This window comes from Schistocerca serialis, chromosome 3 (genome assembly GCF_023864345.2).
Source record: "Schistocerca serialis cubense isolate TAMUIC-IGC-003099 chromosome 3, iqSchSeri2.2, whole genome shotgun sequence".
Classification (NCBI taxonomy): Eukaryota; Metazoa; Arthropoda; class Insecta; order Orthoptera; family Acrididae; genus Schistocerca; species Schistocerca serialis.
In genome coordinates, this window is record NC_064640.1 from 343,620,568 (window position 1) to 343,634,415 (window position 13,848).

At 40.4% G+C, this 13,848-nt stretch overlaps 1 protein-coding gene across 2 annotated transcripts in view; it reads left to right on the forward strand.

Annotated features, from left to right (window-relative positions):
- LOC126470153 (plastin-2) overlaps positions 1-13,848 on the forward strand; it is a 237,643-nt gene that overhangs the window by 197,960 nt on the left and 25,835 nt on the right. For both annotated transcript variants that reach the window (XM_050097772.1, XM_050097771.1), the window contains exon 11: positions 3,256-3,357. In XM_050097772.1, coding sequence (XP_049953729.1) covers positions 3,256-3,357 — 102 coding nt within the window. The remainder of the gene's footprint in view (positions 1-3,255; positions 3,358-13,848) is intronic.

The window sequence follows — 13,848 nt, forward strand, 5'->3', positions numbered from 1 at the left end:
TGCTATCGTAGCACAAAAAATGCAAATATGTTCCTGCTTATTTAAAAGAGAGACTGAAAACTGGGGTACCAGCTGCCACATTCTACCTCTCTCAGCTCCTGTAAAAATTATTCCAAAAATTTTGATGTGCAAACATATTTGCAGGTTTTTAACATGAAACTCACCTCAGATTCCCACAAGCTCCCATAACTCGAACTCACACCCTCTAATCCATCACTGTAAGTTGAAACTTCCTGGCAGAATAAAACTGTGTGCCGGACCGAGACTTGAACTCGGGACCTTTGCCTTTCACTGTGTCCTCTTTCTCTCACGCTGCCATTGTGTCCTTCGCTCTTTCTGTAACACAACCAGTCTCCACTGTCTTCCAGTATTTGTTACTATTCTGTCTCTTTGCCACTGCTACTGTCTTCTCCCTCAGCATAAAAAAGTGGGAATATGTTCGAATGCCAAAATTTTTAAAAGTACTGAGGAAGGTAAAATGAGGCAGTCTTTTAAATAAACACGCAAATATGTTTATTTTTTGTGCAAAATGAATTTTGGTTATTTGCTTTGCATAGCCATTTTGCAATCCGCTGCTGGATTTTGGTCCACTGCGTGGGTGGTTTTTTTTGGGGGGGGGGGGGGGGGATGGTTTCCTGAGAACTGCTCATGAACTAACGATGTCTCCGTAAGTCATATCAAGCCCGCTGTGGACCGCATCAAATGCAAAAAGAACCAACCGATTTGCTCCATTTGTCTAAGCAGGAGGAAGTATGTAATGTTCATTGCCCCCCCCCCCTCCCCCCCCCTCCCCCCCCCCCCCTGTACTGTAGAATAGTGACACTAAGACAATCCTTCTGTTGTGTATGCAAGTCGTCCGTAGTCCAAGGGCTATCCAAAACAATTGACCCTACCTTTTTATCAGCGATAGAACCAGAGGTATGAGCACCAGAAAATTCCATTTTTATGCGCATTGTTTGGAAATGCTGACGCACGTGTACTGATAAACAATAGTTTTAAACAAATAGTTTAAATCATTTGTTTCATAAATGTTACTACTGGAATATGCCATTTAGTGGTTTACACAAGACCCTCCCACCACATTTTCCGGGAGGAAAAAAAAAGGTGGTTGAAATTTAAAAAAAAATTAAAATTAAAGAACAAACGAAGAGAGGTGGGTTGCCATCAGATCAAAGGTGGACCACATGTGGTCTGCAGGCTGTGCTCTGAGCATTTCTGATTTAGAGCAAACTGTTATTCATAACAACAAAATGCAAATTCAATCTAAATCATCGAGTATCCTTGTACAGTCACTCGATGACAACACTTTTCTGTACACTATAGCTTCATTAGCAAAAAGTGGCAGATTGCTGCTCATTGTATCCACCAGACCATTTATGCACATAGAGAACAAAGAGCAGTGCTATTGTACTGCTGTATCTGCCGCCCCCCCCCCCCCCATATTTTTCTTCATCTTTATGTTGTGAGTGCTTCTTAGCGAGCATCTAGACGTATCTTACAGATTCTCTCAATGAGATCTCTGTGTGTGTGTGTGTGTGTGTGTGTGTGTGTGTGTGTGTGTGTGTTTTTTTTTTTTTTTTTTTTTTTATTACAGAAGGTGGACGATATCCGTGCACGATATGAACATTCATTGTCCAGTTGAACGTACTTGGTTCTATTAGTTGAAGTATTCGATCTACTCATGTATTTGAGAACATATTCCATATGCTGAGACTTTAACAGTATGCATTGAGGCACTGTTCAAATGCTTTCTGGAAAGTTAGGAATATGGAATCTTCGTGTTACTCTTCATACTTGTTTTGCAGGATGTTGTGCAAGAAAAGAACAAGTGGGAGTTTTACACGAGCAATGCTTTTAACTCTATGCTGATTGCTGGACAGAAGCTTTTTTGTTTCAACGAAATTTATTATATTCAGACTTAGAATATGCTCAAGAATACTGAAGCAGACTGACTTAAAGGATATTGGTCTGTAATTTTGTGAGGCCGTTCTTTTACTTTTCTTATTTACATGTGTTACCTTCACTTTTTTCCAGTGACTTGGGACTTTGTGCTGGGCATGAGAGTAACAATAACTGTGAGTTAAGTGTGGAGTCAGTGACACAGAGGACCCTCTATAAAACCAAACTGAGATTACACCTGTACGTGATGACGTATTTGTTTTCAACTCTCAATGTCTTCTCAATAACAGTGATGCCTGTTTGTTAGCCTCCATATATGGGAATGAATGCGACAATGAAACAATTATGTGTAATCCTCATGCATGCATGAATGATTTTTTTAAATACAAAATTTTAACCTTCTATTTTCATTTTCCTGTCTTCTATTTCGACACCAAAGTAGTCGACAAATGACTGAATACAAATAATCTACTCACGTAGTCATTTTACATAGGACCATAATTTTCTTGGATTCTCGGCAAGATCTTCCACTTCTTCGGATCTTCTCTACCTCCATTAATCCCATTAGGTAGGTGACCCATACTAGAAAGCATTATTCAAAAGGTTGGGGGGGGGGGGGGGGAAGTGAAATTGTGAGTGGATTTGTTGCCATCTAGGTCTTAATTTTTAACTGATACAGTTTTCAAATCAATGAACAAGAGAATATTTCTTATGAAAAAAGAACTTTTTAGTGAAATGCTTTTTACAACTTAAAATCTCTTTAATTTCGTGTATTTTAACTCTTGGAATTTCAGCATAACACGCACCTTTGTTTCTTTATACGTTGCAGTTAAAATTTGCTATGAGTAGTAGCAGAATACTGACTGCAAGAGATTGAGAATAAATAAAAAAAGCACAAGGTTTCACAACTACAGATTCATTTCTGAGTAAAATGTGGTTATAATGAAGAGAGAGATTCATTCAGCAATTTTTATGCCTGTCTTTCAGATTCAAAGCACTGTTATTGTATTATTTGTCTTGCTAAGTGTTCTTTCTGACAGACTTAATGTCTGTAAATTACACTGTCCATTATATCTGTATCTATGCCCATACTAGTATTATAGATACTACTGAGGCAGCAGCAGTTACTTTTACCACATAATAATTTCATAAATGGAGTGACGAAAGTGTGACAGATAGCAGACTTTGAGTGCAGTATGTTATCAAATGGTCAATATGAAATAAAAGTAACTTATTTCAGTAATAAAATAAATTTAACTGTATGTAATGGCATAATCATTGTTGGCACAATGTTAAAAATCACTTTTCTTTGTACTTCATTTCAGCAGAGGATCTTATTATTTGTTTACATTACAGGATTCATCTTTAGCAGATGCAAGAGTAGTGATTGACCTCATTGATGCAATTAAACCAGGAACTATTAACTATGACTTAGTACGAGAAGGTGGCACAGAAGAGGTAAGAATTATCTGCTCGAGCAACTGTGAGAAAATAGGCATGCTTGTGTGAGGATAAGTTATGTCATCTTACAAAATATTCTTTAATGCTGTATTACATGTATTCAGTGCTACCATTTGGATTTTTGTCTGCAGAAAACCGATTTGAGTACGGTTGTATAATGTAACAATGCATTTTTTCCCTTTCAAGGCAAAGAGTGTACATTGTTGCCAAGTTGTCACCTTGGAATTAATCTGCATTCTTTTTTCCTGCTTGTGAGGGCTAGTAAAGTGTAGAATGATAGAGAACTCGCTGTTCTTCTATTCCTGAAACCTGGAAAATGTACATGCTGCAAATATGCATTAGGGCTTGTACTTAATTGTTTTCATGTGGACTTCTAGTATTATAATTTTACACAAATGAATAAGGTTGCTATTTCACAGCTCTCCGTTCAAAACAGCATGCACAGCCAACCACCTGCTAGTATCCAAAGTAACTGTCACCTGCAAAACCTCTATTTACAAACAAACAAGGTGTGCTGTATATTGATGGAATGAATGGCTGTTGAGGCCAAGCAATCATTAGCAAGCACTCTCTGGAGAATATTCTAAAACTCAGTTGTATGAGGCTTACTTGTGCAAGTGTGGACCTGGCTGATTGAATTGTATAGACCTGTAGCATACATATGCCACTGACCTAAAAATGGGACTCGAATTTCAGGGGTGGGGGGACCGTTTTAGGCTACACTTCAGTCGAAATAAAGTTGGTTCTTCCTAACATGAAATACAAATTAGATGGAATGGATAAAACTGCAGCTACAGTAGTTTGGTCCAAGTTGTAAGCCTAGCAGTTGAGCTTAAGCAATGTATTTATTCTTTCAAACATTTAAAACCACATAACTTGTCTGCACAGAATTTCTAGTCATTTAAGATTCAAAAATTGATACTAGAAGTCAGTTGCTGTGCTTCATTTCTGACTGTATCACTATTCAGTTTAAGAACAATACGAATGAAAACATTACATAATACGTGTATTCTTCCACGTTGGCCATTGGCTCACTCGAGTTTGTTAGGTGAACACGATTTAGATGAGATATCAGTGAATGTGGAAGAATAGATGGTGTAACGTTTGCATTCATATTATTTGTGCAGTGAAGAGTGTGCGTGATTCACAATTCTTTGGAACTTTTTTGTCAGTAGTAGGAAAATGTTAAAGACATAGTGTCAGCCATATTGACAGAAATTGAACCGAGAGGCTTCGCCAGTCTGCTTTTCATAGTAGGTTTTTAGTGAAGTCTTCAAATGTTTGACGAGCAACACTTGTGAAATTAAGAGCAAAAATATAAAACAAAATTTTATTAGATTTATAATACAAACTTTACAAAATATTTCAAATATCAATTAGATAATTCTGAATCACTATCACTCGGTTCGTTCTTGCTCAGTTCTTCATACAGATCATCCTCTTCCATTCCATCTAATGCATTAGATATCAAACAGTTGTTAAATGCCTGTTGCATAGTAGGATTTGGATGGTCTGCATGTCTGAGTATGCATGGATTGTTCAGTCTCCACCTCTGGATTCTGTTGCTTCTGGCTGCAGCAAGCAGCCTTGCTGCTGGTGAGTCCAATGCTGCGGACTTGGTGCCCTCCAACACCTGTGGGCCTACCTGTGTCACTGCCAGCCCCCCCCCCCCCCTCCCCTCGTCTTGAAGTCTGTCTTTCAAGCCTGAGGCTTTTCAGCCACCATCACCCATTTAAGCAAACTCCGTGCTTCCTGCCTCTGCTCATTTGGATAGACACTGCTGCTGCTGTGAGCCGTCACATCTATACTGGAACCATGGTGTGATTCTGCGTGCCCCATCTTGTGCTGCTTAGCAGTCTGTAGTCTGAATTGCAAGCTGCTGCCCACTACTGTGATCAGCATGCTTGCACAATTGCTGCCACCAACACCCATTGGCTGCACAATGCTGCAAGCTGTCACACCATCTGCACACAGCCACACCTCCTCGCAGGTAGTGTGCCACTTGCATCCTGATGGTGCTGATTTCTCAGCACATCACCATGATTATTGTAGTTGCAATAAAGTTTTGTTAGACACTGACTGAGATGTCACTAAATGGGACCCGTCTACCAACTAGGCAGCGGTGTCATAACTGAACGTTAGCACAGGAGGCCCGAACTACAAACAAGCTATGCACTCATTTCATCAGATTCTGTGCGATGAAAGCCAAGAACAACTGATTCAGAACTTTGGCAACAATGTGGAGCGGACAGAACACTGTCTGTAATAAGGCTAAATGTAGTAACACTAGAGCAGCTGAGAGGCTCAGAAAACTGGAACACATTCAGTCACCAGTGTGGCGGTAGGGCATCGTGTCATTGCATGCTATAAAACCTCTGTCCCCCTCAAGCTCAATCTCAATCTCAGAGTGCAGCCATTCCATCGGCATCACGGATACCAATTGAAAACAAGCTCTGTTAACTTGCAGGCTGTTTCGGTGAATTCAACAAGTGTCTACAAGCTGCTGCCAACTTGTAGCCCACTGCTACACTGAAGGAGACTGTTAGGCAAGGTGCAGTCCTGCTGATCACAATGGTGACTGACTGAGGATAGGGAGTGGGGACTTCTGGGGCAGTATTAGAGCCACCTGAGTGGAAATATGCTGGGACCACCACTCGGGCTCTCCTCCGTGTTGCTGTTAAGTCTTCTACCATCTCAACAACTGATTATAGGGATATGCAGTATTTCGGTATGGATCGTTAGTGCAACTTCACTCGTGGAGAGTGCTGAGGCTCCAGCAGAGGTCCACAGTGATGCCAGGCTGCAGACACACATGGCTGCCACACTCTTACGACGGGCCACATCACTGGCCACAGACAATGGCAGGACATGCGCCTAGCAAGTTCCTCTCCAGGTACTGAAGTGTCACCTTGCTGTTTCAAGCAGCACAGACTCAGCAGGGTGACCGTGAGGCAACACCAGGAAGAAGATGGAGCAATTGTAAAACTCCCACCAATGAAAGATTGTTTAAATGAATGGTGTTTCATTAGCACCCTGCTGCTCCACAGGATAACTTAACCCCGCTCTTCACTCGACCTCCTGATAATGCGACCTCGGCTCGGGTCATAAGAGATGGCTACCAGGCATTGACTTACCACTCCACTGCTACCCCACCCAGGGTGATGGATTACTGGCCTCCTGACCTCTGCCAACCTGACCATACCACCCCCCATAGAGGCCTGCTATCCTGGCCTCAATAATATCAATGTTTGTTATTTTGTCCTACATTTTTTTCGTAGTTGGAGGGCTTCTGCAGCTACCAGTACTAATTTTATTGAATGGCAGCTCCAGTTGTGTGTTTTCAGAGCATTCCAAATGACAAAAGGACTCTTGCTTTTCAGTTGTGCACACCTGAGGAAGATCTTAGGGCTGAAACCAGCCTTGCAATTTTTTTTGGTGCTGTTGGTGTTCCCATTCAATAAAATGTTAGTGTCATTAAATCTATGGCTATGTTTAAAGCAGTTCCACTGGAGGTCGCTATCAAACTGCAGAGACAATTTGTACACACAACTGGACCTACAAAGCAGTTCAAACAGCATGAAGTGCAACAGAAAAGCCAAATTCTGTGCCCAAAATACACAAAATCTGAAGAAACCCAGCATAGAACGATTTGATAAGAGATGGTTAGTGTTGACTGATCAATATTGAAATGGAACTGGAAACATGCTGACAAAGTGGCAAGTATTACTGTGTGTCCACTGACTGCCCTACATGTACCACCATAAAAAAAACATGGGAAACGAAAAGCAGCTCTCTAATTAATGGATCCTGTAATGCAATTAGTTGTGAAAGATTTTAATATACACATGGAATAAGTAAGACTTTTTACCTTGAGTGGGCCCTTCTGCTTGTGCGTACAAGGCATGTATTCAAACCTTCAGACAACCCTGTGCTTTAAGGTTGCACCATGCATAAGGAGGATTACCTAAAAATGGAGTTAAAATTTTCATCCTTAATGCATGCCTTTCTTAGTCTGTTACCTTCAAAACCCACCTTAAAGCAGTTGTTCAGGTTTCCACGCCACGAAGAATAACTCTGTGCACCCTGTATCTCTGATCTCATCAACTTGTGGATAACAAGGCCATTGGAAACTTCATTCACTAATTCCTCCATCTGTTTCTTCTCCTTGGAAGATTTCCATGTGCATCACATGCAGTGAGGTGCTACATACCCTTGACCCAAAGCTCAAGCAGTGGAGAGATCATCCTTGTCAAAAGATCTCTACATCTTCAATACAGAGAAAGTGACACACTGTTAACACTGCAAATGGGCCACCCACAAGCATTGACTGGTCCCTATGCTCTCTTGTGCTTGCTGATAATCTACTTTGGGCAATGGTAGAGGACTTGCATCCATGTGAGTACTTCTATTATTTGGACCCGTCTGCCAGATACATCAGCACCTGACACCAAGCCAGCTGAATGGATGTTAAACAAAATCAACTGAGTAATTTTCAATACCTGGCTGTATTTAAACACAAATCCAGCAGCTAGGACATGGTAGAACATAACACTACAGGGCTCCTGAAGTCATTTGCAAAACCTGCCAGACATTAAGTCCCATGGTGGATGAAGGAATGCCATTAAGCCGTCAGGGGCAGGTGGGTGACATTGTGAAGTCCCATTGCAATCCGTCTGCTTACAGCCTAGCAGCCTTCTGCATTGCTTGTGTAAAAGCTCTTTACATAATCAATGAGACAAAAAAGCCAAAGTCTTCCATTGTATTAACCATTTGACACCAACAGTCAAAGTATATTTGCACAATAAATGTGCACAAAGAAATGAAAGAAAGTAAATTACAAAAGATAAGGAAGTTTGTTGGAGGATGTATATTAAAGCACCATGTGGTACTTTGAGATATGAAATTCCAACTGTTTAGGATACACTGAATACCTCATTGTCACAACAGCAGAAATGTTCAGCATACTTGTAGCAGTTTCAGAATTGGCAGTTACGATCAGATCAGCTTTCCAGTGAGCATACATGGTGGGCTCGTACACAGAAAACAGCATGTGTACATGATAAATTATTCCATTCACTTGTTTAATATGTAATTAGTTGTTGTGGTTTACAAATCTATGCTGCCATGAATAAGCCCCTGATCTGTTGAAATGTTTACAGGTAACTCTTCAGACTTGTTTAGTTCATTCTGCATAATTTCTGCTTATGATTTGCAAGGCAAACAACTTAGTTGCAATACATGATTTCTACATCATAGACTACCGACATGTTTGCTATGAAGGAAGAGTTCTGACGCATCCTGGACATAAATATTGAGAATAATATTGTGCCACTCTTGGCCTCACACTTTCGTGCAATACTTTGACCCGTTATTAAACAAGACAGCGCCCCTTTACACCAGAAGCTTAGCCAACACAATTGTGAAATACTTCAAACAAATAATATCTAATAGCAGTCAAGATCCCACATTCCAATGCAAATGGAATTACCTGAGAGAATGTGGCATGGTAGGATCTTAGCTTCAGTAACACTGAACAGACCAGCTGCCTATTTAGTTCGGAGGAGTTAAAACCAAACTAACTGTGGCTCGTAATGAAATACTAAGACCAGACAAAATGTGTAGTGGTCAGCTATGACACACGAATGTTCAGTTAACCCATTATGTCCCTAATTATTTCTTAAAAAAAAAAAAAAAAAAAAAAAAAAGACTAAAAATGTTGGTAACCATAACTAGAGAGAAGCCTGTAACTAAAAACTATCAATTTTTTTTCCCCACACGTCTCACTTTCTCCTAACAATACATTGCCATATGGCAATGCTGAGTCATACAGAGGAAAATAAGAGTACAATGCATTTTTCATTCCATACTAGCTTTTATTGTGTACAGACATGATAAATTTCATTATTTGCATGAAATATGAACATACAATAATATTTTACTTGTGTTTAGTACGTTTTCTTAAATAGTAATTTTGAAAACATTTTATGCATAGTCCAGTTTCACACTTTGAGCATGGAGTTTGGTCTGTTGTGGAGCAGTTTCTACCAGCACATCTCCTTTTCTTCTCAATCGGAACTGGCCAGTGGTTAAGTCCATCATAACGTAGATCTTAATAAGGTATATCTTGTAATGCACAGTTGCATCCTGGGCCTTTGGATTTTTCTTCATAGTGATTGCAGTAGTAGATAGCAATGTGGCGGTGAAATTCTAAGTGAGATATGGTAGGGTGGGCAATTCTATGTGCATTATGCTTGCACACATCAACCAACCATGTAAAGATGCAATCCACCATTTTTTACCACGATTCCCATTTCGATAAAGGTTTGTATCCAGGTCCATTCAGTCCATGCCTCCCATCGATCTGTTGTATTCGTTGAGAACACAGGGCCGGCTAGCAGTCATTTTCTTTTTGTGTTCTCTGGAATAATGCTGCACCAGTGAAACGGGATTCTTTCCATATTATATCGATCCAAAATTTACAATAGCATTATCTAACCATTTGGTGACAATTATACCAGTATCCTCCATTTTGATAGAAGTAACATACCCTCTTGGCCTTTTCTTTAGAACTGCTTTGCTTTCAAGTGGGCATTTTTTTCGGAATTCTGTTCTCATGGATAGTTCCTGTTCCACAGAACTCGAGAGATTTCAGGACCACTAACAATGGAAATCCAGTAAATAAATTATCAAAATAAAATGAGAAAGGGAGTTGTTGGACATATGTTTCAAACTCGTCAATCGTAGTCACAAGTGGAGCTGCCGATTTTCCAAATCTTTCTTCATACTCTTGAACTGTTCGTGGATTTTTACCCTGATACGTTTTGAAATTTATTAGGTAACCTGCTTGTGTGCCTAAAGACCAAACCTTGTATCCAAATCTCAGTGGTTTTCTCTTTATAAACTGCTTCTTTAGATCACCATCATTGCTCCAAAATTATCGTTCATGTGGGTGATAGTTGTATCCAGTTAAAAGTAAAATGCCAGTAAAGAATTTCAACTCTTCCACGGTAATGTTTGGATTAGGCTTCCCAAGAAGTATAACATACTTTCCTGACTCATCACAAACCTGTTGTTATAGAGTGTTGTTGAAAAATTTCTTGAATTGTTCATTGGGTGGCGTTCCAAAACAATCCTGGTAATTAGTGGGAAGAAATGCTGCAGTAATTGGTTCTGATTCTTCTTCCACACATTTGAAATCTGTGTTCTCGTTGAATGATGGAATTGTACATGTAGAACTCGTTAACTGAATACGTTGTAACTTCACTGAATGCTTGCAAGATTGTTTGTTCATAATATCTTCATTATTAGTACTCACAGTTGGTTGAGAACATTTTGAAACTTCAACCAAAATGAAACCTGAGTTTCTCCTGGCGTATACAACTTTCAAATAACTTCCGGGAATTCAGCCAGGTAACACTTTCATCGACCGCCGATATTTCGGCGGGAGAACACCCCGCCATTTTCAAGGCAAACTGCAACGGACAGGCGGCGTTCATGCAAATTTAATACCTCGGTTCTCCAACAGAAGCAGGAAAGATAACACACACACACACACACACACACACACACACACACACTGAACACCAGTGCCACCAAAGATGACCAAAGTCAGAGCTATCGATAGTGAGACTATGAATTCGCAGGTGAGGCTGCATTGACTCTGTTCCTCTGTTTTTTGACGAGGGAGAGAGCCGGATTCCAAACAGAGTTTAAACAGAAACCTCCATCCCTGTTAACGAGGTTGCTCGCTAATTTAATCTCAACTGCCTCCCTAGTGACACTGTCCCAATAGCTGGATGTGCATGCCAATATCTCGGTGTTATTATATAACATGGGGTGACCAGTATCCAAGCGATGTTCGGCAATAGCAGATCTACTTGGCTGCTGTAATCGTGTGTGCCGTTTATGCTCAGTACATCTGTCATCCACGGTCCTGATAGTTTGACCAATATATGCCATGCCGCAGCTGCAAGGAATACGATATACACCCGCCTTACGCAGTTAAAGATCATCCTTAACGGAACTCAAAAGTGCTCTAATTTTAGATGGAGGTCGGAAAACACATTTCACATCGTATTTCCGTAAAATACGACCGATCTTATTGGACGTGTTCCCTACGTAAGGCAAAAAGGCAGTAGACTTAGGTGTTGACTCAGAATTATCATCAATCACCCGATGTACAGTTGGTCGATAGCGCAACGCACGTTCAATCTGTCTATCACTATAACCATTTTGACGGAATGTAACTTCAAGGCGGGACAGCTCAGCTGGCAAAGTCTCAGCGTCAGAAACGACATGTGCCCTGTGTACCAAGGTACGAAGTACCCCTTCACGCTGAGCCGAATGGTGACAACTATTAGCTTGTAAGTACAAGTTGGTGTGAGTACGTTTCCTGTAGACTGCATGTCCCAATGATCCATCATCCTTCCTCCTAACCAACACGTCGAGAAAGGGAAGGCAACCATCCTCTTCCACCTCCATCGTAAAACAAATGTTTGGGTGGATCGAGTTCAGATGTTCTAGAAAGACATTCAAATTCTCCCTACCGTGAGGCCAAACAACGAAGGTATCGTCAACGTATCTAAAGAAACAGGCGGGTTTTAAAGGCGCTGGCTCCAATGCACGTTCCTCGAAGTCTTCCATAAATAAATTTGCGATCACAGGAGACAACGGACTACCCATCGCAACTCCATCTGTCTGCTCGTAATACTGGTCATTAAATAAAAAGTAAGTGGATGTCAACACATGCCTAAAGAGATTAGTTAAATCAGCACCAAACCTGGCTTCAATTAACCGCAACGAATCTGACAGAGGAACATGAGTGAAGAGAGAGACCACATCGAAACTCACTAAAATATCAGAGTCATTCAGCCTCAGTCCCTCCAAACGACGTAAAAAATCAGCTGAGTTCCTGATATGATGTTCACACCATCCTACTTGTGGACTCAACAGAGAAGCAAGATGCTTGGATACACGATATGTCGGAGCGCCGATGTTACTCACTATAGGACGGAAAGGAACCCCTTCCTTATGAACCTTTGGAAGGCCATATAACCTAGGGGGAACGGCACTATAGGTGTTCAGCCTCTTGATTGTGTCCTGCGACAAACCACTTTTCTTCAGGAGGCTGTTGGTCTTTCTTCATCTATTCCAGTTTCTGCTTCCATGTTTTGTTGTGATTTCATTTGTTCATTAGTCTCAATACGGTTGCCACTTTTCATAACTATTTCACAATTACCTTTTAACTGTCCATGGCACACGTTGTCTGGTAACCAACCTGCTTCATCTTTCTCATCATCTTCTCCGCTAATAGCTCCATCTTCGGTTTCAGAGGGTTGTAAATACAATGCTGTTGGCTTGTCATCTTCATCCATAATTTCCTCTAAGTAATCAAGGGCTCCTTTCAGTAAATTGGGCCTAAAATAATGTGTAAACAGAGAGAAAGTTATCCATCAATTGTAATCGAGCTTCATTTCTAAATGAAACTATTCAAAAAAACTTAAAAAATGTAATAGTGTACCAAAAATGTCAACAATAGGGAAAAACGCTGTATGACCTAGCGTTGCCATATGGCAACAAAAATACAATATACCATAAAACTACTTTTAAAATACAGTTTGTTTGGAAAATGAAAATACTAAAATAAACATTCATATTTCAACAAGAATCTCCAATAGGTGTCATTATTGCATCGAATAAGTAAATAATTCAAAACTAACTTTTACCTTGTCATATACGAGGGATCATCTTTCTCAGACATCGTGCTGGCTTCACAAGTCTACTCTCGCTGATGGCAAAGCCACAACCAACCCAAGCTTATACCGGACGCCTACTCGAGTTTCCAACAATGAAATTCCAATGCGATTATCTGTGACGCAACAAGTGTGTAGTGCCATTTCATGGAAATGATGCCGCTTGTGCTACGTTGCCATATGGCAATGCTGGAATGATTTGGGTTAAAGAACTACCTCCTTGTAGTGTAACACAATGAGGTCTGTTGGACAATACCCTGATTCTTGTAGGGAATCAGTCACTATCTCCTCCCTGAAACCTGAACGGATTGCATCAGACCATGTAGTTACTGCAGCTTAGCAGTATAAGGAAGCCTCTAAAATGAATTGTTGACAACTGCTTAGTGTGTCTTCTAGAAACCACAAAACCTCTTAGTCACTTTTAGGATGCTTTTCATTGGCACCACTTTTCACTTTGCATGCTAATGGAAGCAGACTTCAAAAAGTAAGTTACACATTATTATGGGAGACCAAGTGACGTTTATTGAAAGATGCTTTGCACTTTGTAGTGACACAAATACATGACACTATTTTTCAACAAAGTCGCAAAGTATCTGTAAACGATGGTTGTAACGATCTACTGATTGTTCAGTTCCTCCACAACAGAAATCCACTCCTTGATGATGGAGCATTTTGAGAACCTGTGTGTGAACAGCATCGTCATTGGGAAATTATCTTCCTCCAGATGTTATTTCAG